Source organism: Arvicola amphibius, chromosome 1 (genome assembly GCF_903992535.2).
Source record: "Arvicola amphibius chromosome 1, mArvAmp1.2, whole genome shotgun sequence".
In the NCBI taxonomy this organism is placed as follows: Eukaryota; Metazoa; Chordata; class Mammalia; order Rodentia; family Cricetidae; genus Arvicola; species Arvicola amphibius.
The window spans coordinates 147,363,641-147,387,513 of record NC_052047.1 but is presented as its reverse complement, the minus strand read 5'-3'; the positions used below and the strand labels follow the sequence as shown (position 1 = coordinate 147,387,513).

General features: G+C 41.9%; 1 protein-coding gene across 8 annotated transcripts in view; it reads left to right on the top strand.

Moving 5' to 3' along the window:
- The window catches only part of Ppp6r3 (protein phosphatase 6 regulatory subunit 3), a 123,748-nt gene that overhangs the window by 81,358 nt on the left and 18,517 nt on the right, over positions 1 to 23,873 (top strand). For 5 of the 8 annotated variants that reach the window (XM_038329332.2, XM_038329363.2, XM_038329336.2 and 2 more), the window contains 8 exons: positions 713 to 862; positions 2,251 to 2,315; positions 5,125 to 5,240; positions 7,290 to 7,375; positions 13,767 to 13,853; positions 18,222 to 18,319; positions 20,001 to 20,055; positions 20,834 to 20,964. In XM_038329332.2, the coding sequence (XP_038185260.1) occupies positions 713 to 862; positions 2,251 to 2,315; positions 5,125 to 5,240; positions 7,290 to 7,375; positions 13,767 to 13,853; positions 18,222 to 18,319; positions 20,001 to 20,055; positions 20,834 to 20,964 (788 nt within the window). The remainder of the gene's footprint in view (positions 1 to 712; positions 863 to 2,250; positions 2,316 to 5,124; positions 5,241 to 7,289; positions 7,376 to 13,766; positions 13,854 to 18,221; positions 18,320 to 20,000; positions 20,056 to 20,833; positions 20,965 to 23,873) is intronic. The other 3 variants (XM_038329371.2, XM_038329388.2, XM_038329379.2) reach the window with 3 other exon arrangements.

Here is a 23,873-nt window from a genome sequence, read left to right as displayed (position 1 = left end):
TTGGTGGTTTGAAGAAGCAGTGGTAATTCTACCTGGAGTCATACAGTGAAGAGCCTGGGAATGGCTGAGCTGGATATTTGCATCTCTTTAAAACTTTCTCTTTGAGAAGGCTATGCTCATCTTTTCTTCATGTTCCTGAAACTTTCCTCTATTGTCTAATATAGTCTATGCAAATTCAAGCATTTTGAATGAACAGATAGTTATATGGATTATGAAGTAGTGTTTGAAACCTCCCCTTTAAATATTAAACCATTTGTTCTTTTTAATGTGGTTTCCATGTTGAGGTCGGACTACACGCTTTAGGAGTCAGTTCTCTCATCATGTGGGAGTGTGGGTTCCCATAGTGAAATTCAGGTAGTCAGTCTTGGTGACAAGTACCTTTACCTACTAAGTCAACTTGGTAGCCGTCTACCTTGTCTTTTGAGACAGAGAGATTCATTGACTCTGAAGCTCATCAGTTAGGCTAGGCTGGTTGGTCAGTTAGCTCTACCTGTATTCACTTTCCCAGCACTGGATGAATTGCAGACGTATATGCCACTATGCCCAGCTTTTAAGTAGGTACTGGGGATCCAGAGTCAGATCCTCCGCTTACTCAGCAACCACTTTACTGACTGAGCGTCTCCCCACCCTGAAAGAATTACTGCTGTCTGGATGTTTAAAGTGGTGGCTTCAGCATTGAGCTTGCTGAAGAGACTGCACTTTTATTTTGTAGGACATGTTCTTCAAGTACACGTGGAATAACTTTCTACATACTCAAGTGGAAATTTGTATAGCGCTCATTCTTGCCAGTCCTTTTGAGAATGCAGAAAATGGCACCATTACTGATCAAGACTCCACTGGAGACAATTTGTTGTTGAAGCATGTAAGCATTATTTCCTTGTTACTATGTTTTCCAGGGTGTGAAATCAATCACAGTTAAAGATTGAGTAGCTTCCATGTCGTAAGGTTTAGCTGCCACATGCTCATTGCACGTTGATCAGTGATTTTGTTAATCACTTCCTGGACATAACACTGCTAAATGAATTGTAGGCCCACTTTCCTGGCAACTATTAGAAGTTTGAACAAACCTTGAGGGTGTTAAAAGAACCACAGATAATTAAGTACTACTGAGAATGCTTTTATACTACTTTGGCACACCAGAATTTAACTATTGGTGCTGAATAAGTGCCTAAAAGTTTGGCAAAATGAGTCAATGTTGAGTAATGTTTTTTTAGGGTCTCTTGTTTTATGGACAAGGGACAGAGGGATCTTGCTGCATAGACCAGACTGATCTTGGACTCATGAACTTTCTGCCTCAGGCTCCCAAGAGATGGGGTTATGACTGTACAGTGATAACTGACTTGGGAGTCAGGGGTCTCTTCAGTAACATTCATATTTCTCAGTGATTTTTCTGGGTCAGTCTTCAGAGTTCTACATTCCTATGATTTTATCTGATCTAGTTCCCATGTTATTTTATTCCCGGACCTGGAAGGCAGAAAGGCTGGCCTGAGCAGCCAAGTGACTAGAGTAGACAAGTGCCCTTGCTCATTGAAGTTTGCAGTTCACAGCTGCTTCTCTTTGATTGCTAGAGTTTTGGTACAACACAAGTTCTCAGTATTGCACAAGCATTCAGATACGTTCAAGTTATGTTGCCCACATTTAAAAGTGACATAAGCCGGGGTGGTTGTGTATGTATATAAACATAACACTTACAAGATAAATACAGAATCTATGAGTCCAAGATCAGCCTGCCCTACATGAGACCCTGTCTTAACTGCCTCCCCCATCCCTAGTAAAATAAAGCAAACAACAGAAAAATAAAGCTCTGTGTTAGATTGCCAGAACATACTTTCATTGTCTGAGTTCTGGTTGGGCCCTGTGCTCCTGACCAGCTTTCTTTAGTTAACAGATCTTCACTTTGCCTCAGGTTCACTGCTTACTGTGGCAACATCCTTAGCAACAAGATACCTAGTTCTGTGTGGCCAGGTCCATTAGGGGATTTGGAGTAAGCCGCACCATATTGCATTTAGATGTTCCTGTGACTAAGAACCACATGCAGATTTATTTTATGTAATTTTTTTGTTGTTGTTTTTAAAGACGGGGTCTCACTGTTTAGATCAGGCTGGCCTTGAACTCACAGAGATCTGTCTACCTCCATCTCCAGGATGCTGGCGTTAACGGTGGAGCCAACAAGCTTGGTTTGCTCTAGTATTTTAATGCTTTAACTATTATTGAATAATTGGAGTAATTGGAGTATTCTTTTTTATTTAGCTTTTCCAAAAATGTCAGTTAATAGAGCGAATCCTTGAAGCCTGGGATGCAAATGAGAAGAAACAGTAAGTCACTTGTTTCTGAAAGCAGTACAATTTGATTTATATTACAGAAAATGTTACCATCTTCCCTTTGCTAGTTAGAGAAAGTGAAAAATAAAGTTCTATTCTAACAGATACTTTTCTACTAACCTTTGGTCAGGTCTTAGAACTCTGCTGTTTTGGAAGGCTTTCTAAGAATAGTATTGAGTTGAATAAAAGCAGTCAAAAATTGACTCTCTAGTGTGCAGTGAATGCCCCCTCAGGACAGAGCATTCCATGTATTTGCTCTCAGAGTAAAGCATCACTGCAGGGATACACCTAAAGGGGAACAATGGTTGATATTTTCTTTGTTGTCAAGAGTTTGTGAAGCATTAGTTGGCCCTACCCACAACTTTCTTACTTAAAATGTTACTACGGTGTTGGCCGTAGTCATCATGATGGTGGTAGTGGTACTGGTAGTAGTACCAAGAACAGCAGTGGCTAGCAGGTACTCTTTTTCAATACCCTGGGAGTTTTTACATCATCCCCAAATTCTGAAACAGGCAGTGGAGGGTGGGTTTAGAAGGTACTTTCCGGGTGTGCTGCTGTATGATGCTGTATGATGTGTTTGTATAAGTGACACCTAGCTTATAGATGGCATTAACTGGGTGGAGGTTTTTATGTGTGCCAGGGTAGGAAAAGGGTCCTGATCATTAGCAATGGTTTGTGTGTTCCTGTTAATTAGTGACACTGCATCTTTCTGTGTATCTCTGGGCCATTTGTATGTCTTCTCTTGAGGAATGACTGTATCATAAGCGTTATTTAGATAGAATCAGGAGAGATTTGCTGTTGGCCTTTCTGTGTTCTCCTGGCTATGCTCCACTGTGGAAATGCTCTGAGTTCCACTAACCTCTTGTGTGGAATACCTTCCACCTACTGTAGTTTCTTCATAGTTTGAGGTGATCCCATTTGCTTTTTGTTGCTTATATTATCAGTGTTTTGGGGTATTTTCCAAAATAGCTCTGTCCAGACCAGTGTTGTTAGTGTTTGTCTTTTGTTCTAGTGGTTTCATGGTTTCAGTTCAGTTTTTGTTTTGCGTAGGTTTAGTGGGTGGGGAGGAGGTGACCATCTGGCTTTATTGTTCTTCATAGGCATTGTCTTGCTTAACCAGTGCTGTTTAAGAATGTGATTATGTTTCCTTCTGAGTTAGATTTCAGTCTGTTTCTCATTTGTCAGGATATACCTTTCCTAGATGAGCAATCTCAGGAAGTATGCTATGTGAATCTCAGGAGTGCTATGTGAAGCCTGTATATAACCACCACTACAGTCAGAACATAGAATGATCCGCCATCGCTATTTATTTATTTATCCACAGATACATTGCTTCCCCACATCCCCTTCCTTGGGGGGAGGGGGCGCTGGCATCAAAGTCATTGTTGAGGTTGAGCTATGGGTAACCTTGGACCTCTGGTCCTGCTGCTTCTCCAGTGCGAGGATTGCAACCATGTACCCATGTCTGGTTTTAAGAGGTGCAAGTGATTAAACCCAGTATTTTAGTGCAACCTAAGCTTCATTCTACCAACTGAGCTTCTCAATAGTTTATACTGTCAAAGTCATCACTGTTCAGATCTGTATTCAGCTCCTGAAGGAGCTAAGTGACTCAGGGCAGGAATCAGCTTGCTTTTGTTGGTTTTTGTGGTGGTCGTGATGAACTTAGTAAACACTGAGAAGCATGGATGGGTTTTGATGTGGCCATATTGGAAACTGGTGCTAACATATGTGACTGGGTCAAAGGGTTTTGATTAGCAGGCACATTATTCCAAATGGAGCTCCTTTAGGGGACCTATGTGAGGCCTGCTGATTCTGTGCCGTCTATGACCTCCCACCTACTAGTCTCTCTCTTCCTGCCTCATTGGACTAGTACCTAAGTATCCTGTATACTCTTCTCTTTCTGTGGCCTATGTTCTGAAGGTCAGTGAGTCAACAATAGTCACATAAGCTTGGGACCCTACGAGTTTTCTGTAGTGTTTCACTATGTCCAAAACTCTGCAGATAGCCTTTTGGTTTTTCACTTACCTGTGGCCTTAAGGGTGTATGGGAGGGTTAAGAAGTTGTCTTTGGGGACACTAGAGTCTCTGGAACTTACTGTAAAACTAAAGGCAGCCTTTGTAGCTCAGTGTGAGCCTCAAATTCCACGCACGCCCTGAAGTTTACCCAGTAGGTGTTGTATTTTCCAGGCAGGCCTCCAAGCATGGACTTTTGCTATCATCTTTTAGTGGCTCCTGAAAGGATTTTCTCCCTTTAAGCTCTGCCCTGCTGTCTCCAACAAAAATCTTTTATTTTGTAAGTCATGGACATTAAAAAGATAGTCTTAATGTAAAAAAATGAATGTGGTTGGAAAGAGTAGATCTTTGCAGAAGAAAGCATTGAGGACGGATTTTACTGGCCTCGGTTCTATGTGGCCTCCAGCAAGTGCAAGGGCACTGCTTTTCTTACCTCAGCCAAGTTCTCAGATAAGCCACTGTCTCAAATTGAGAAATGCCATTAGTAGTTATGATTTGTCTGTCAGCACAAGTAAAATTTGATGTCTTTTGGTGGGGAAAGGTCAACAAAATTCTGATCTCACTTTTCTTTATAATCTGATTAAAGTCTGAAATTCAGAATTTTACAAAAATGGAAAATTCTAGTGGTGTGGGGCATTGGTGAATGTTTGCTCCAGATACTGTCACTGACAGTGGTTGTTGCTGGTCCTGTTAGTATGCTGCCCTGCCTCACGTTATGTATGTACTCTCCATTTGAGAAGCTGCTAAATGTCATCCTCTCAGTCTGAGTATTTGTTCTTTCCTCTTGTCAGGGCTGAGGGAGGACGACGGCATGGTTACATGGGACACCTCACAAGGATAGCTAATTGTATTGTGCATAGCACTGACAAGGGTCCGAACAGTGCGTTAGTACAGCAGCTTATCAAAGGTAAGTCATTTAAACGATTCTCACTACATTTTGTGTGGGATCAGAGGGGTGAGGGGTTAAAGTGCTGGGAACAGATTGAAGTTTCTTTACATTTTAGAGACTATTTGATTATCTCACTGTGGCTCTTGAGAATGTTTGAACCATGTGGTTCTCAGCTGTACTGCTGCTCTGATTGCTGCTGTCCATTTAGAAACCAAGAAGCATGCTGGAGTCACTTCCTGTTACAGATCTCTGTTGGTGGCCTGGCTTTTTGTTCTGTTTTTTAAGATTAATCTATTCACCAGACGTAGTAGTAGATGCCTTTAATCCCAGCACTTGGGGGCAGAGGCAGGCAGATTTCTGAGTTTGAGGCCCGCCTGGTCTGTACAGTGAGTTCCCAAATAACCAGAGCTACATAGTGAGACCCTGTCTTGGGTGGGGGTTATTTATTTTATGTGTATGGGCATTTTGCCTCTGAGTGTGTCTGTACACCATGTGTATTCAGTATCTGTGGAGGTCTGAAAAGGTTTTCAGATTTCTTCTGGAACTGGAGTTATAGGTGGTTGTGAGTTGCCTGGGATCAAACCCAGGTTCTCTAGAAGAGTAGCCAGTGCTCTTAACCCCTAAGCCATCCCTCCAGTCTCCGATCTGGTTCCTTGTTTCTGTATTGGAGTAGAACCACTCAAGCTATGGTAGCTCTTCTTTTTTCTTCTGAAGCCCTCCCCCGTGTATATTAGTGTTTTGCCTATGTGCATGTATATACACCACATTTGTATCCAGTCAAAAGAGGAGCGTTGGATCTCCTACAGCTTGACTTTATGGATGGTTGTGAGCCACCAAATGGGTGCTGGGAACAGAACCTAGGTTTCCTGGAAAAGTAACAAATGCTTTTAAGCACTGAACCATCTCTTTTGCATCAAGAATCTAACCCATCCTCCCTTCTGTTATTACCTGTGAATTAAATTCCTTTTTTGAGAAACTAAAGCACTGTCAGCATTTCTTCTATGTAAAATGAGAATTTTCAGCTCCTTAAGGATTCTTTTTCTACCAGCATTTAAATTTATTCAGCCCAAGGTGACTTTTGTGCCTTCCATACAGGGTTCAGAGCTCAAATCCATTTCTGCCAGAATGAAAGTACCAAATGCCTTGACCTGCAGGCCTCTCTCTCCCAGAGGGTATAGTTAGTTCTGAGACTTCTTTGAAAGCAAGAAACTGATAAATGTTGGTAAAAAGTGGTGCTCTGTTGAGTGTGCACTGAAAGCCTAGTTCTTACCCAGTAACAGAAAAACTGAGACTGGTCCTCCCGTAATTTTGCTTCTTGAGAAGTGCATGCCCTCCCTCATGGTTGTATACTTATCAAGGAGAGATGACCATGTGTTCTTGTTCCTTCTTGGAAATTGCCTGTGTTAAGTGTGTACCTGTGTATGGTTGCTTAAACCAGAACTGTCAGGTGATCACCTTTCTATAGGTAGGCCTTGAAGATGTGTAGTCATGCCTTCATTTTTTCAGAAAACCATTGTAAGTCATTCTTTTAAAGTTTCTCTAGAAAGCAGGATTAAGCTGTGGAGCATCTCTTCATGTTTTGTTTATGAAGCTAACATGTAGGAGACAGTACAAGTGCAATCTCGGCATCAGGCAGGGTTCTGTGTATCATTCCTTCATCAGCCTGGTGTCCATCTCAGGATCCCAGTAGATGACAGAAGCTGATATTTGTAGGCTTAAACTTAACCACATACAGTTCTTACCCTGACCCCACTCCAAAGACCTGTCCTCTTTCAGAAGAGTTGTTTGAAGATAAAATTCCATGTTTCATTTCAGCAAAGCATTGTTAGTAATTGCTCAGTCTCAACTCTTACCCAGATCAGGCCTGCATTGTTGGTGGGGTGGGGCTGGTTGTTGGGGCTCAAGTCTGTATACTGGATCTGTTGGACCACTAGGCTGGCCATAGCCAGGACTTCCGCTGATTGGACTTCCCCACATGCTATTCATGCAGCTACTCCTCGAGACTGTGCACTCTTGTCCCTGTGGGTCACTGTATGATAATGCTTTTTTTCCTTTTTCACTCTGAAGATCTTCCCGACGAAGTCAGGGAGCGATGGGAGACATTCTGCACGAGCTCCTTAGGAGAGACGAACAAGAGGAACACGGTAGATCTAGTAGGTTTCACAAGGTTACATCTCTGGGGTTTTGGTGCTCTCAGCCATTGCCTAGTTACTTGGAATATGGGCCAAAGATAAGCTTGTAATGCTTTGCAGAAAGTAGATAGTATTCGCAGCATTCTTGATTTGTTCAGTCACCTCCTAGTGACCTGCCTTGCATGGCAAAAAGGTACTAAAAAGCCACCCATGTCTACTACAGTCCATATTAGTGTCTTGTCTCACCTGGGTTCTGCCCCTAAGCACCTCAGCACCATCCTCTGCCTTTCTCTTGTTCTGTGGCTTTGTACATTGGGCCTCATGTTGCTACTGAGTGCTTAGAACCCCAACTCCTGTGGATCCTCCTAGTGTTATAGAATTAAGTTTATTTCCATTTTATGACAATTTTGGAAAAGAGATTTATAGATGACTCAGGAACTTCAGCTTTAGAATGGTGAGCTGAATTAGTATTTTCAGCCAGGGGATAATGGCATTGATAATTTTTTAAAATTATATTGGACTTTGGAATTTTTTTAAAGCATATTAAGTTTTAAGGTGAGTAGTGTTTTGTTTTAGTTTTTACAGATGTGGCACCTGGTGGTGGCCTGACTGAGAAGTACTGTTCAGCACTAGCCACTGTTCCTTGAGTTTCTTGAAATAACACCTCAGTCATTAACAAATTAGTTTGAAGCAGGAGGCAGCTCTTCAGATAAGAGCTACAGAGCTAGTGGGTCATCCTGTGTCCCTCTGCATAGACCTTTGCTTCTCCATTGACTGGAATAGTGGAGTAATGGCTTTTATATCTATTTATTTAACTTTATTTCATGTGCATTGGTGTGAAAGTGTTAGATCCTCTGGAACTGGAGTTACAGAGAGTTGTGAACTGCCATGTGGTTGATGGGAATTGAACCCAGGTCCTTAGAAGAGCAGCCAGTGCTCTTAACCACTGAGCCGTCTCTCCAGTCCCAAGTAATGACTTTTTAAGGTGGGGTTGATACAGAATTAGGAAGTACGAAAAGAAAAGAGATGACTATATAAGGGGGCTTTGTGGAAATATGTGTTTACAGTAGGTCTGAGGGCTCCCATATGTGCACCATTGCCTGGAAGACAAACCCACACTCCTGTCAACAGTGCTGGCCAGCAGGGATGGGCAGTCTTTTATAAAAACTATTACATGTCTGGGTGGTTTCGGCCTCTCTGTGCTAGTCAGTTGGTTAAAACAATTGAGACTTGGTTTGAAACCACCCCAGCTAGTAGTTGGCTGCTGTGAAGAGTGTCACTGTCCTCCGTGTTGTGACGTTTTATTCCAGTTGAGTTCCCACTTCAATCATACTGTAGTGATGCAGCTACCATGATGTCCTTTGGTTTTTGTATATAAAGGAGTATTTTGTTTCGGACAGTTTTAAAATTATCCACCTGTGATTGACTTTATTTCCTTTTTGAGACAGAGTCTTACAATGGAGCTCTGCCTAGTCTGTGATTGATTTAAAAAAAGACAGAAGTCAGAAATGTCCACTTAAAGCTTGTTACTGAGCTTTAAAAAAAAACGAACAAACTTTCTGTGGGACATCAGTTCATACCTATAACCCACAGGAAGATTGCAAGTTCAAGGCTAGGGCTAGCAGATGACTGGTTATATAGAGCACTTGGCGTGGGAACATGAGGATCTGCATTCATTCCCCAGGACCTGTGTAAGAGCTGGGCATGGCAGCACATACCTATAACCCAGAATCAGGGGAGAGTCAGGAGGATCCCAGACTGATGAAAATGGTGAGCTCCAGGTCCTAACCTCTGACCTCCATGGTACCTCCCCCCCCCCACACACACACACACATGCACTGAACATACAGAAACACAGCTGCAAAAACAGAAAAATCCCACAGGTTATTTAGGGCCAGCCTCAGCTACTTTGCAAGAGTGAGACCTAGACTACAAGAAGCGGCTCCCTCCTATTTCACCACCACTTCCCTCCCCAAAAGAAAGAAACAACTGTAATCTTGGTTAACTGCAGCAGATTTGTTTGAGAGCAGACTGTAATAAAGAAGGGTGTCGTTGCTGCCTACACTTTCCTCAGCTCATTCACGAGCATCAGTAAGTAGGCTGTCAGAGATTTTATAAATACTGAGTGTCTTGGTGGACAGCCATTCCACATTGAGAGAAAGCTGATATGAGCACCATCTTTCACTCAAAGTAGATTCCATTCTCCTTGAGATGTCATCATACCTAAACCACAGAGGTATTAAACAGTAAGATGACCTTGGGAGAAGCTTTCAAAGAAGCCAGCGAGGAGGCTCCATGGATAAAGCTCCTACTACCAAGGTTTACCTTGAGTTTGATCCCCAGAACTTACACAGTGGATGCAGAAAATAAACTCCCCATAAGTTGACTTCCACGTGTATGTCCTGTGTGTACCGTCCAAACACACAAAAATAATGAATTAATAAAAGAATATCAAAGCATGCTGATGTCCTGTTGGGTTAGCCTCTCTCCCAAGAATTTGCTGCGCTGGCATTGTTGGGTTGGCTTAAGGCCTTTACTTTCTTAAAGATTTTAAGGATTGGTCTAGCTACCAGAGAGGTTTTACTTATTTCCTTCAGGTTATATTGCAGCCCAGACTATATTCAGTTTACTTTGGTGGGATTAGGTACATGTTCTAGGGGGGCAGTAGGCTATTGTAGAATAGTGTTATAAATATAATCTGGTAAACACTGTGGGCCTTGTTTATCCTTGAGTAAGTGACAGTGCCTGTGAATGTAGTGCGTGTCCTTAGTAAAAGCACATTCACTGTTGGAGTTGTCATTTGGGTATCAATTGAGTTTGCCAAGTAGATGACTAGATCTGCTACTTACCCTGTTGCTTTTGTGGCTCAATCTCTACAGTGTTGAGGAGTATTCATAGCTTAAGTTACTATGTTGGTATGTTGCTTTGGCATATTTTAATATTTTCTTGTTTGCATAAGGATAGCTGCTACCACACTTGTCCTACTGTCCCCACTGTATCACTGTAAGCTGTGTGGGCCTTGGCTCCTGTGATGTTCACTACAGTATTCTAACTTGACTCCGAGAGGACAAATCTTCAGTCTTTCAGGCCCTTCATTTAGAATGAAGCCAAAGTATATGTGTAGTTGGTCCTGCGCTGCTGGTGTTCATGCGAGGGAGCTGGAATGTTAAACTTTGGGTGATTGGGCTGGGTTGTTGGGTTGGTTTTGTTTTTACAGTGTTTCATTTTGTAGCCCATGCTGGCCTTAAACTCTGATCCTTCTGCCTCAGCCTCTCAAATGTTTGGATTATAAGCATGTACCACCAAACCCAACTTTAAGATTTCGTGTTTTAGTTAGATACAAAGAACTGTGAATTCTAAAAATTGGCAAGGACTTAGATAAAAATGAAAACTAGAAAATGTTTTGTACTAACTTTGATAAGTTGGATTTGTCTCAGTTTTTGCTTATCCCTTCAGCAAAAGAGAGTATTTTAGAAGCAATGTTGTTTCTTTCTCAGCATTGACAGACAGGGCCTAGAGGTAGTGTGGAGTGATAGGCACACACTTGTGTGAATTTGTTGCCCATGTAGCTACTAGCTAGGGTGAAGGCAAGAATGTCCCCAGCCCTGGAGCTGGCAGGTGCTGAGAGTCCCCAGTAAGGAACTTATGGTGGCACCTCTTGCTGATGAGCTCCTCACTCAGCAGTCTCCTCCTCATGCTTAGGGTGTTCCTTTGGAGTCTTGGGGTACGGTCAGTCCATTGCTCATTCTCTTGACACATTAACAATGCTGACTGCTATTGTGAAAGACTGTGCTACCTTTGGAGCTGCCTTTTCAGTCCTGCAGCAGCTGTCATTTCACTGACATGGCGACCTTGGCAGGAGTGTTATTTAATGACTTGCTAGTTTTGGTTATTGCAGACATTCAAGTGCCTGCAGTGCCAGTCATAGAAGATACTAGTACTTACCAAGTAGGGGAGAAACAGAAGCTTGGGAAGCAGCACTTTGTTGAATAGCCTGTTCTGTGTCATAGTGCTGAGAAGCTAGTGCCAGGGAGCAAGTTGGGAAGGTTCGAATATAGGTTGTCAAACGACTGGTGAGATGCTCAGCAGGCAAGGAAGCCTTGGAGACCTGAGTTCCATCTCTAGAACCCTTGTAAATATGGAAGGACAGAATTAACTAAACAGTTGTCCTCTGGCCTCTATACATGTTATGGCACTTGTAACACGCACGCACTCACGCACGTATGTACATAATAAATTTTTTTAAACACTACTCAAGGAACAATTTATTACAGCTACATTAATATAGCCAAATAGAGGGAAGCAAAGTGCAAAGACCCCAGAGGAGAGACTGCAGTTGTGTGCAGGGGGTGTCTGCTGTAACTGTTGTGTCAGAGCAAACAACGGTGGAAGTGAAGACAAGCAGTGAGGCCTTGACTTTGTATTGAGATGAGAAACCACTTGGTTTAGAAGTAAAAAGTAACGTAATTCTATGTACATTTTTGGAAGCTCTCTGTGACTTCTGGGCTAAACACAGACTGCAGGGTAAGCTGCTTCACTGGCATTATTCATTAACCCACTCAGTAGCTAGTGGTAGGTTTGGTGAAGAGTGGTTGACCAGGTTTACATTGTGAGGGTGACTGGGCAGCTGTGAACAGTCTAGAAAACAGCCAGGGTTTTAGCTGAAGAAGTGAAGGTGGCATTTCTGAGCTTAAGATGCCTCAGAAGGGCTGTGTGATGTAGATCAGGAACTCAGGCTACACATAGCTGGTGATGAGTGGGTTGGAATTCTGATCCCCCTGTGAAGCAATGAAAATAAAGTTTGCTTTATTAATTCTTTCAGATTAAATGAAATTAAATTATGGTATGGATGACCTCAGAGTCACACCCTCATTAATTCACAGCTGAAGGTCTGCATGCATTGTGCTATTAATAATTAGCTAAACTGTCTTTGGAGAAGACATTGTAAATTGAGTGTAGCAACACACCCCAGTAATGTTAGTTGAGGCAAAAAGACTCCTGAGTTCAAGGCCTGCCTAGCCTACACAATGAGAGCCCGACTCCAAAGTGGGGACATTATAAACACTTCCCTGGAGGAAAGTGCTTCAAAGGAGCCATATGTCTGTTTCTTTCTAGTTGGTCCACAAACTAGTGTCCTCTTTGTTTAATGGTATGGTTAACTTTTGTTTTTGTGGGGGGAAAGCCTTTGCAGTAGTTTTCAGCCTCTTTCACCTGTGACCCTTTAATATATTTCCCCAAGTTGTGGTGACCCCCAACCATAAAATTATTTCATTGCTACTTCATAATTTAATTTTGCTACTGTTATCATAATGTAAGTATTTATGTCCTCAACGGGTTGTGACCCATGGGTTGAGAATCACTGGCCTGTGTTTCTTTGTACCATAGCTGCACTTAGACAAAGCTCCTGGAAGCAGCCAAGTTTCTACTCTCTTCATTCAGGGCAGCTAACTTCAAATTGTCCTGTTTCTCTGCCCTCTACTCTGGTTATACCCCAAATACACATTGACCTGGCATGGTGTGTACTGGTTTGCTAATGGCAGGCTATGAAGTTGCCTTAGATTTGGCAGAGGAACACTTATATCTTACCTCTACCTTGGATACTCAAACTAAAAACACAGAAGAGGCATGGGACACATGTCTGTAGTCCTAGCACTTGGGAGGCTGAGTGAGGCAGGTAGATCTGATCCTGAAGCAAGGCTACATAGTAAACCAGTATAAAGAACTCTAGAGAGTTCAATGTAAGTGACCTTCAGAAATATAACACAGAATTTCACTGACTGTTCATTCTCAGGTGCTAACAGTGAGGGCTATTTTCGGTGCGGTGCTAGATCAATGCTTACCTTAATCTCTTTCAGCACATTTCTGATTAGCAAGCATCACTTGGCCATGAATGGTTAATAGTTCATGTTGGTGTTTTTCTTAGTTATTGAGGGTTTACTACTCTCTGTGGGGCAGGGAGGTCACATTTTCAGAGGGTCTTTTATTAGTCAGGGGACTGTTGAATTAAAGAGCATTTGTGACTAGTGTTTTTCTTGGTATAGGTAGAAAAGTCAAGACTAAAGTGAAATGGTTATCTATAAACTGATCTCTGTAGTGACTCTTGAGTGATCCCTAGGGTGGTGTTTTATCCCACAGGCCTGACACATGTGTGCTAGTTCATCTGCACACTGTAATATTACTTCTGCCTTCCCCCTTGAATGGAGTGGAACCACCAGCCAGCTGGGTGTGCAGTCAGAGAGTGGACTCTACATTGACTGGGTGTGCTTGACAACCTAACTGCTGTTTGTGGGGTTTTTTGGTTTTTAGTACATTGAAACAAAAATTGAATGTGATATTTTTTCCATAAAAATGCTGATAAAAATGTCCACCACTTTTCTATGTTAAATAGTTTTTTACATTTTTATGCATATAGGTTACAACCTGCCATATTCATTCATCCAGTGATGATGAAATTGACTTTAAAGACACGGGTTTCTCACAGGATTCCTCTTTGCAGCAAGTGAGTCACACCTAAAGCTTTGCTATTTATTTTGATCTTAATGCATAGTTTAGCTGCCCTTGGGAGTCAGCATCTGTCACTGTGTTAGAATGTGGTTTGGGGTTGCTACCAATTAGGCAAAAATGATTTAAACAGGGAGAGCTGGGGACTTGCCAGATGGGTTTATACTGTTGTGTTCCTGGTGAGAATGAGGAATGAGCACTACATGCAACAAGTAAAATAGCAGGTCACTTCACATGCTCACTGTGCAGACCTTAATGGCACTGCATTGTCACATTCATGGCAGAGACCTTGGTTAAGAGTGACAGAAAACAGAAGCTGTGTGGTAAACTGAATCACATGGTCTATCTAGATAATCCTCCCTCATTGCAGTTTAATTGTGTTGTGTAGCATCTAAATGAAGTTTTAATACGAATCATTCTTGACACTCCTGCCCCCAACTTATCTCCATGTGTTAACTGCATTTAATTTTTCTGGCAAAAACAGGATTTCGATATTGATATGTACTAACTTATCATACTTTTGGTTATTCTTAGAAAACTAACAGTTGGTTTTATGTTTCTACTAGGGGTTGAGTTTAAGAGTTTAAAATAGAAGTAGATGGCCAGCTCCACAATTCTGGTCTAGACATCATTGTGACGATAGGATTAAGGAAACACCGCCACTTTTTACTGGCAGGTGCTTGGCTTCTTTCTCAGTCTCAGCAGCAGTACGAAGCTTCTAATTCTCTTGCGTAGCTGTTTTTTCCTTCCAAGTTGCATGCCCATCACATTCCAGTACTGCAACTGAACAATTGGCTTGCTTTTGATGCTGAAGAAGTTTAGTCTTTCCCAGACAGAAAGATGAAAATTTAGTTCTTGCTGGTCTCACTATGTTTCTTGACACTAGCTTTGGTTCACAGCCATGTCCCTAAAGTTAGTGGAGAAGCAATGTTTTCTTGGAAAGCACACATCTTGCTTTAAAGAAGCTCTGACTACCTAGAAGCCCAGCACAGCAAACTGTGCTACAAGCAGCTCTGTGTTGTTGTCAGTGCTCAGTACTGTCCTATGTATACCATAGAATATTCAGACAGTCAGCCTGACCAGGCATGAGCCAGATGCATTGCTATAACTCTAGAACAAAGCCTGGTGGATCAGATGAGAACTGTGAAGGTGGTTTGTACCTGTTAAATCTAGTATTAAGAAAAAGATGCCTGGGCCTGTGAGGTGGCTCAGCCATTGAGATGCTGCTAAGTCTGCAGAGCTGAGTTTGATCCCCAGAACCCACATGGTGGAAGGAGAAAACTGAACTGACGAGTCGGAGGACTTCGACCTCCACATGCACACACACTGAATAATTTTTAAAATACATAAAGAGAAAAAAGATGCTTTTAATATCTTCCTAACTATGTTGGTAAACTTTGTCACACATATCCTCCTCTCACTACTCTAAACCAAACTGACGACTTTGCATATGCCTAAACTTACATTACGGATCCAATCCAGATGTTTTTTTCTAGGTATGTAGAAAGTGGGTTGTCTCATTTATTTTAATACCTGGTTCTAGAGCCATGTCTGTTTTGGGATGTTTTCTCATTCAAGTTATAAAACTGGGGTTTCCTGAAATAGCCCTGGCCAGGACCCTCAGCTAAGGGACTCCATTCCCTGCCTGTAACCTCTATATATAGAAAGTAATCACTAGTTACTCTGATTGACATGCTTGCAGTGGCTCTTTTTTGCACACTTAAACTATGAACCAATCATGGGCTGTTTTGAAATTAATCTGATACAAGTATGTTTCTAGAGAAAGAGGGTCTAGGTTAACCTAACAGCATTGTCATATCTCCACTGTCGGCCGAATGTCTATCTGTAGATTACAGGTTGCTAAATTTCTCTTTCCTGTTTAAAGCTGGGCTTCCTACTCAGAGCCCTTAAGTGTGCAGAATGCAGGACAGTCATTTACAAGGCACCCCGTCACAGATGTGGGCCTGAGCAGTGAGCCAGTGTCTTGTAATGTGTGTGCCTCTGTCAGTTTTGTTTTGCTCTAGTACTTTCTGGATTCCTAGTGTGTCCCAACTTTGCTTCCCAGAGGTGAGGAGGGAACGAGCTCTTCCCCTGTACTGGATGGACAGGTGTCAGAAGTAAGCTGACACCTCTAGCACCCCACATCACATGCAGGCTTGGGATAAGTCAGACCCAGTTCAGAGCAGTTTCAGCGCTCAGGGTGGCAGTACTGTTAGAGATCTGTCCCCACCCTCTCCAGGATGGCAATACTTGACAGTACTCCTTAATGTTATAACCATGTGTGTTGCTTTCCAGGCTGCGACATGTGAATTTTTAGCACTCTTGCATGTAGAATATACAGCCCTTCACTTTGGCCTTGTTAGCAGTAGTGTAGAAAGCCAATACAGACAGGAAGTCCTTTTCTTTTCCCAGAAGCTGTGCTAGACCGAGAACAGAGGAGAACTCTCTGATCCCGGCTTCTGTCAGTTGCCATAGCTCTGTCTAGGTGCATAGGGTTGACAAGTAAAAAGTACATGTGAATGTATCTGTATATGTACATGTATGTATGCATACATTTGCAGTGTATTTGCTGTTGTATATTTACTGGTGAAGTGTTGAACTTCAAGGAACATTTCTTCTCAGTCATATCCAAAAGAATTGTATTACAAGTGGCACGAAGAGTTTGAAGAAAGCCAATAAATCCATTAAACAAAGTATCTAGGAGGGACCCTTACCTTGCTCTGAAATTCTAGTCTAGATAAATCTATAGCCTATCTTGTGTTGTTTGATCAACAGATGACCCCATGGGTCCTTTATACACCTGGAAAGTATCAAGCATCTGTTTTGCCTCATAAGCAATAATGCTCCAAGTCAGAGCATTATTCCTGGTTTTCTTTTGCCTGATGTGACTGTGAAGGCTGCCTGTCCCATTTTCCTATTTTCCCTAGAGTTCTAGAACTTTTTCCTTTTCTTCTGCTCTAATCAACTTCCCATGACTACTTCAGTTGCTCTCCAGACCTTACCCAATACAGTCCTGCCACACCACCTCTTTGGGTACACTGTGAATGCCTGTCTTGCAGCCAGCTGCTCACTGTCCCCATACACCCATGAACTCATGTCATGCCATCTCTAGGAGCCTGATTGGGGAGGGTATTGTCTTGGTTGAGAGGAAAGTGAGTCTTGGGTTGGTTAGGTTTTCCTTGTTTTTGTTTTGTTTTCACACCTGAGCAAAATATTACTTCCAAAGCCAAACATGATGTTTATTTTTAAATTACATACAATTTGGATTATCGATGCCATAATTCCCTGCTATAAGAGTTAGTGTGGTCAAGATGAATGACAGATGTATTTGTGCAGTGCAGGGTGGGGTCTGTGGGCTCTGCTGAGGTAAAGACCCAAGGAGAAATCAATCAATTCCATTACAGCTGCCTCCTTTGCAGCCAGTCGCCTCAAAATCCCCCGTTAGCAAGTGCTGTTTCATGGGTCCCACTTCTGGTTCTGTCCTTGACCACATGTGGTACTCATAGGGTGACCCTGTGGTCCTGTATTCATTGTCTGGATGAGAGGGAAGAGGTGAGGCTGCACTTGGTGTCTTTGTGTAGCAAGGGCATGTTTCCTGACGTCATCAGTTAGACTGTCAGCACTTGGATTGGGCCCAGTATAAGATTCCCCCATTTTCCAATTGGGAAGACTCAACCTGAGCCTGATGGAATAGAATTGGCTCTTCTGTAGACCTTGCAGTATTCCAGGCTTTTCTGAACAATTTCTAATGAGGTTAAAACTTCTTGCCTCATTTATCAGGTAGGTTGTATAGAAGTAAGTGTTCCTTATCTCAGACTGTCCCCAGCCTCCAGGACTTAGACCAGCATTTCATTTGTAGGGTCGTGATTACGTCCATCAGACTTTCTTCCTTTGATGTTGTTTTTGCTATGGTGGATGGGAGTGGGGATATGGTGGGGACCAGGGGAGGGTGGGAAGTTGGGAGTGGTGTGTTATAGTTTAGGGTGTTGTTGGTTGTGTCTGGAGATGATGGTGCTTCTGATAATTTCAGACTTATATGTCTCTCACCTCTTCACACTAAGGTTACCCAGTTATCTGTTATCTGTCCAGAGACTATTTATAATAGTCACTTTTTAGTGAGATCACTTAAGTATTTCTTCATGATGTGTAATGGAGCAATTTCTGTATCACATTTCAAAATTCCCCCTTTTGGGGTAAAATGTGTCTGAAATTATTTGATTTTTCTTTTTTTTAAAGAAAAACACACCAACTTTTAAAGCCACATGGCTGTGTGAATTAAAGTGGTTTCTGGAACACAAATGGGCAAATAATGTATAGAATGTCATTAGAATCATGATGTCACTGTCACTGGTCCTGGGATTGCCAGGCCTTTTCTGATTATCAGATGCAACAAATGACGTCCAATTTTATTGACCAGTTTGGCTTCAACGATGAGAAGTTTGCAGATCAAGACGACATTGGCAAGTGAGTATATTCTCCTGTTGTCTTAGTGACACAAGCTTTTTGTGAAGTGCTGCCAATCTCCTGACTTCGTGGATTCTATAAATCCCTGAGTTGGGAGGTCCACCCTGTTTATTTGCAGCATCCAATTTTGTACCTGGGTAATTAGTTCAACAGCCAAGGGACACACTCCAAGGGACCCTGCAGGGTCGAGGGCAAGTGATCTTTGTTTTTAAGATGAGTCTTACTGCTTTGCCCCTTACTGGTGTTGAAGCTGTGAGCTCAAGCATCTTCCTGCCTCAGCTTTCTAAGCATCTGGTACCATGGGTGCCTGCCCTTGCCCTCCACTTACCCTTTTTATTAAGATCCCAGCCACTATTCTGCTCTTTTTAACATATGCAATGGCATTACTACAAGTAATCGAGTAATTCCTTCCCATGTTTGCTATCCGCTCAGAGGTATCACTCACTGTATAGTTTATTGTTGAGTACTGCATTCCAGCAGATGACCAGGGCAGTAGATCAACCCTGCTTACATGTGCTCTCTGCTCTTACAGGGAGTCCCTGTAAGGATGTTTGGGTTATTTCCCAAGAGCAAAGCACTCTAACTATTGTTTTGTGTTCAGGGTCAAAGGCAGAGAGGGAATTAGAAACTGGCAAAGCAGTGGATGGAAATATACAGGAGATTGGCAGAACTGAGAGCCAGTATCTAGCATGGGAAGAACACATCCCAACTTAGGATCATGGGTTATTGAGAACAGGGGTGAAGGAAAAATTTAAGCCACTGTGATTAGATGTCGGGTAGTGACTCTCACTGAGTCCACTATGACACCGTAATAGCAGTTTGCAATAATTGTTGGACTTTAACCAGTGTAGGCTAATTTATTACCTTTTTGTTTTTTTTGAGTTTGCAGTCTGGGAAGCTAAAGTCTTTTGACAGCATACTTCTGGCACTATGGAGCAGAGGCTCTACTGCAAACAGCAGGCACTGAGGCATCCAGCTGCCCTCCACATTGACTGATTTCTGTTCAGAATGAACAAGAACAAACACTGCATAAGGCATTTATTTATACATTTGCCATGTTAGCAATCTATTGCAGAGTCAGAATACACACACCATCCTCACCCCATCCCTGCTCGACATCTTGGATTTTCCCATCTGGACTCTTCTGAGTGTTACTAGTTGAGAATTGGCATTCTCTTTCAGAATACGGTGCTTGGGTTGGTGACTGGTTAGTGCTGAGCTTTGAAGATTGATGACATTGTCCCACCACTGACAGTCATGGAGCTCGTTATGACTGCATTTACCCCTCACTGTCATGGAGGCAGGATGACAGGATTGCCCCGTGTTTCGTTTATGACAGTGTTTCTGTGCTTTTTAGTGTTTGGGCATGGTTGTTAGGAAGCTTTCTTTTCTTGGTTTTCTTGGTATGATCCCTGGAACCATAATTGGCACAGAAGATAGCAATACATTGTAGAAAGGCTGTCAGGGAGCTCACAGCCTCATCTCAACAGGCTCTCATCCCAGCTGTCCTCTGTGTCCATTCATTAGTACCAGGGAGGGCACAATTGACCACAGCAAGGTCGGTGGGTGTATTACTGATGGGGACTACAATGATAATTTAACTACTTCAAATTCTGAGAATTTCAGAGCACTGTTTATAGCCACCTATGGGTGATTAGCAATTCTTATACTTTCTTTACAGTGTTTCTTTTGATCGAGTGTCAGACATCAACTTTACTCTCAATACAAATGAAAGTGTAAGTATAAAAGTTTCCTGTTGTAAGTGATGTGCTGCTGCACTGACTGTTTGCCCTGTGCCCAAGGCCCCTTTGTACTCTGGGATCCTTCATCCCAGGTGTGTTAAAGTGTCACACACCTGGTCATGATGTCTGCCTGAACCTGCATGCAGTAGTTTGCAACCTATGACTAAGCTAATGGGACCCTGGTCACTTGTGATTGTACCATAGACATTTGGCCTTGGTTTCCTGTCTCTTTTGTAAGAAAAGAACTTAGATTAGATCAGTATCAGTCTCTGCCAGGTTTCTCTATAGACAGGACATTTGTGGCATTTTAATGGTACTGTCTTGATTTTAGGTTGAGTATCATGAGGAAGTACTTTTATCTGCTGTGAAACAACCCCTCAGGTTACAGCAGCTCCTCATGGCTTCCTGGGCTGGTAGCAGCAGGCGGGAGGGATCCAGGCCTTTTCCTTGTTGGTCATACTGAAGACTTATCTCTGGAGCAAAGAGGAAGCTCAGAATGAAATGGGTTGGCTCGTGAGATACAAGAAAACTCATGAGGAGAGTGTATCCAGATCTTTTACATGTAGTTTAAAGTCCAGTTTTTCTTGGGAATTTTTATGTTATTTACATAGAAGCTAGCATTTTATGTTTTTGCTTTATTTGGGTATATGTGATGGGGACCCTTTTGCAAAAAGCAAATGGAAAAAAAAAACCATTTTCACTGGTAATTTGGGAGAGAAAACAGTTCTGAATTTAGTTGTATTTTCTCTTTTGCTTACTTTTTTTTCTGTAGGGAAATATTGCCTTGTTTGAAGCGTGTTGTAAAGAACGGATACAGCAGTTTGACGATGGCGGCTCTGATGAGGAAGATATCTGGGAGGAGAAACACATTGCGTTTACTCCAGAGTCCCAGAGGAGGTCCAGGTGAGCCGCAGCCAGAGTCTCACAGCGAGAGATTCGCACATGGCACCACCAGTGTAGGCTGAACCCAGAGAAATGCTCTTAAGAATGGACTGGAGAAGATGACCCAGTGTTGGTTAAGAGCACAGAAGACATCAGCTCGATTCCCAGGACCCATATGACAGCTCATAGCCACCTATAACTCCAGTTCCAAGGGATCCATTGCCCTCTCTGGCCTCTTTTGGCCCAGAAATACATGCAAACAAAATACACATACACATTAAGTAAATAGACAAGCAAAAAATGAGGGGATGAGCCAGCCCACCTGTCTTTCCAAGAACGTGGCAGGTAAAGCTGTCCTAAAAAACTCTTTATGTAGGAAGCATGCACTGTGACTCTGTGCCCCCTCCTTTTAACTTGGGTCTCCTTTGCAGATAGCTAGTGAAGAACTTTTATTTATCTATGTATTTGGGTTGTGTACGTGTGTGCTTACACATGTGTTCCATAGCACATGCATGGGTACAAGTCTGAAGCATCTTTCAGGAACCAGTTTTTTACTTTAAGTGTTTGGGTCCTAGGATCAGATTCAGTTCATCAGGCTTGACACGAAGCACTTTTACCCACTGAACCATCTCTGTCCAACAAGTAATGTTTAGCCAATCCGCCACCTTCTCTGAGTTTAGTGAGAAAATTCTTTTCAAAAAATAAAGTGAACTGCTGAGACCATCAGGCTCTGTTCTCTGCACACAAGAATGCATGTATACACACATGTGCTTGCTCTCTGCCTTCCTCCTTCCCTCCTTCTCCAAAAAGTCAAGGAGGTCAGTTCATCAATAGGACATAACAGTCTTAAACTGCTTTTTACCAAATGACACAGTTTCAAATTAAACAGACAAAAATGGATAGAACTACAAATGCAAAGCGTGGTGAACAAATTGAGTTGGAGGCAGATCATTCAGGCACCTCTCTTGGTAACTAGTGAAATAGACAAAATTCATGCCTGCTAAGTAGACCACACCATCTTCCAGCATGTACTGCTTGCACATTTATAAGGTAGATATTCTGCCAAGGAAAAGAACACAACAAAAGCCCACATCCAGTCCATAAAAGCAAGTATGAGAAAATTCTGAAAGCTTCTGATAGAAGAGTTAAATTGTCTGTAGGAACTGGATATGGAGGCATGTGCCTGTTACCTTAACACTTGGGAACTAGTGCAAAATTGTGAGTGAGCTCTAGGCCAGCCCTAGGCTACATAATGAAACTGGAAGGTGGGTGGGGAGACTTCATGGTTTTTCAAATTGAAGGAAAATAAAATGCCAGTATAGCAGACTGTGGGAAATAATTGGCTACATTAGATTAAAAGTACCTCACATCAGTGGCCTTGGTTTATACATTAAGAAAATAGAAAATGAGCAAATTAAAACCAAGTAATCTAGTATAAAGATTAGAGTAGAATCTGAACTACAACAAAAGCAACAGAGGAAACTAGAAGTTTCTCTTGTTATAAGTTTCCCAATGTGCAAGAAAAGGTATAAACTATGGCAGGAATGAGTGTTGATGTCAGTAGAGGTTGCACAGACAATCAAAAGACTGAAAATAAGAGATAATGAACAACTTATGTGCCAGTGACAACCTAAATGATCTTTGAGTGATACAAAGAACCATAATTAAGGAAAAGGTTGGGGAACATATAGTATGAACAGTGCTATATTTGTTAGGCTTAAGTTTCTATCCTAAAACTTCTTGTCAGGCAGGCCTGTTAGTACTCCACTATAGACCAAAGCTTATATATAGAGAGAGTCAGGATGAGAAGTTGTAGAGGTCTGGGTCCAGATGACTTCACTGATGTGCCACTAAGCTTTTCAGAAAGAAGTGGCAATTCCTAGGATATTGAAAAGAAAGGCTGTTACCTATCTAATTCTAAGACTACACTATTGCTGGATACAAAATTTTGACATGCTCACATCACAGAGAAGAAAACTGTCTATATAAGCAGATATATAGAGACCCCTTTTTTTTTTTTTTTTTTTTTTTTTTTTTTTTTTTTTTTTTTTTTTTTTTTTTTTTTGGTTTTTCGAGACAGGGTTTCTCTGTGGCTTTGGAGCTAGAGACCCCTTTTTAAAGCATGTCAGCTGCGGTGGCACATGCCTATAATCTAGTGCTCAGAACCTGAGGCAGAGGGATCAAAATTTTGAGACCAGTCTGAGCTACATAATGAGACTCTGGCCGAAAAACTGTTTTTAAGGCAGATCAAATACAATAACACATAAAAGGGGCCAAGGTTTTATTCTAAGATTGCAGAATTGCTTAAACCTCTTCAAGTGTCCATTCAAATTTAAACAACCTCCACATATTGTAGTAATAAGGAATTTTTCTAAAATACTTACTAAAAGTATTGACAAACACTCTAGCAGTAAAGACTGAATGACTTCGTGTGGAGATTAGTACTTACAGTCATGTTTGATGAGTAGCTTCTGTTCAGTATTACACTGAACTGCTAGATATTTTAGTTAGAAGAAGAGAAAAAATAGCAGATCATAAAGAAAGAAATTGAACATTTTAGGACCACATCATTAATGTAGAGAGTTTTCTTAGGTATAGGAAAGGACTATAGGATAATTCAAGTTCATTTAGCTAAGTCTCTCTGCTCATGATCAGTATAATTATATCTTCCCTACTGGAACTGTTGAAATTACTAAATGATGCTATTCATAATACTGTAAAAGGTAAGGTACACAGCTCTAAATGCTGGCACAACTGGACTCAAAAACCTATGAGTGTTGATGAGCTGGAGATGACTATTAGTCAGCTCTAGTTCCCCACATGGATCCATGAGATCCACACAGCATCCCACAGAATCCTGAGAGGTGGTTTTTCATAACTGATTACAAGTTGGTTCTTAAATCCATACAGATGAACTTCCCAGAAGATTT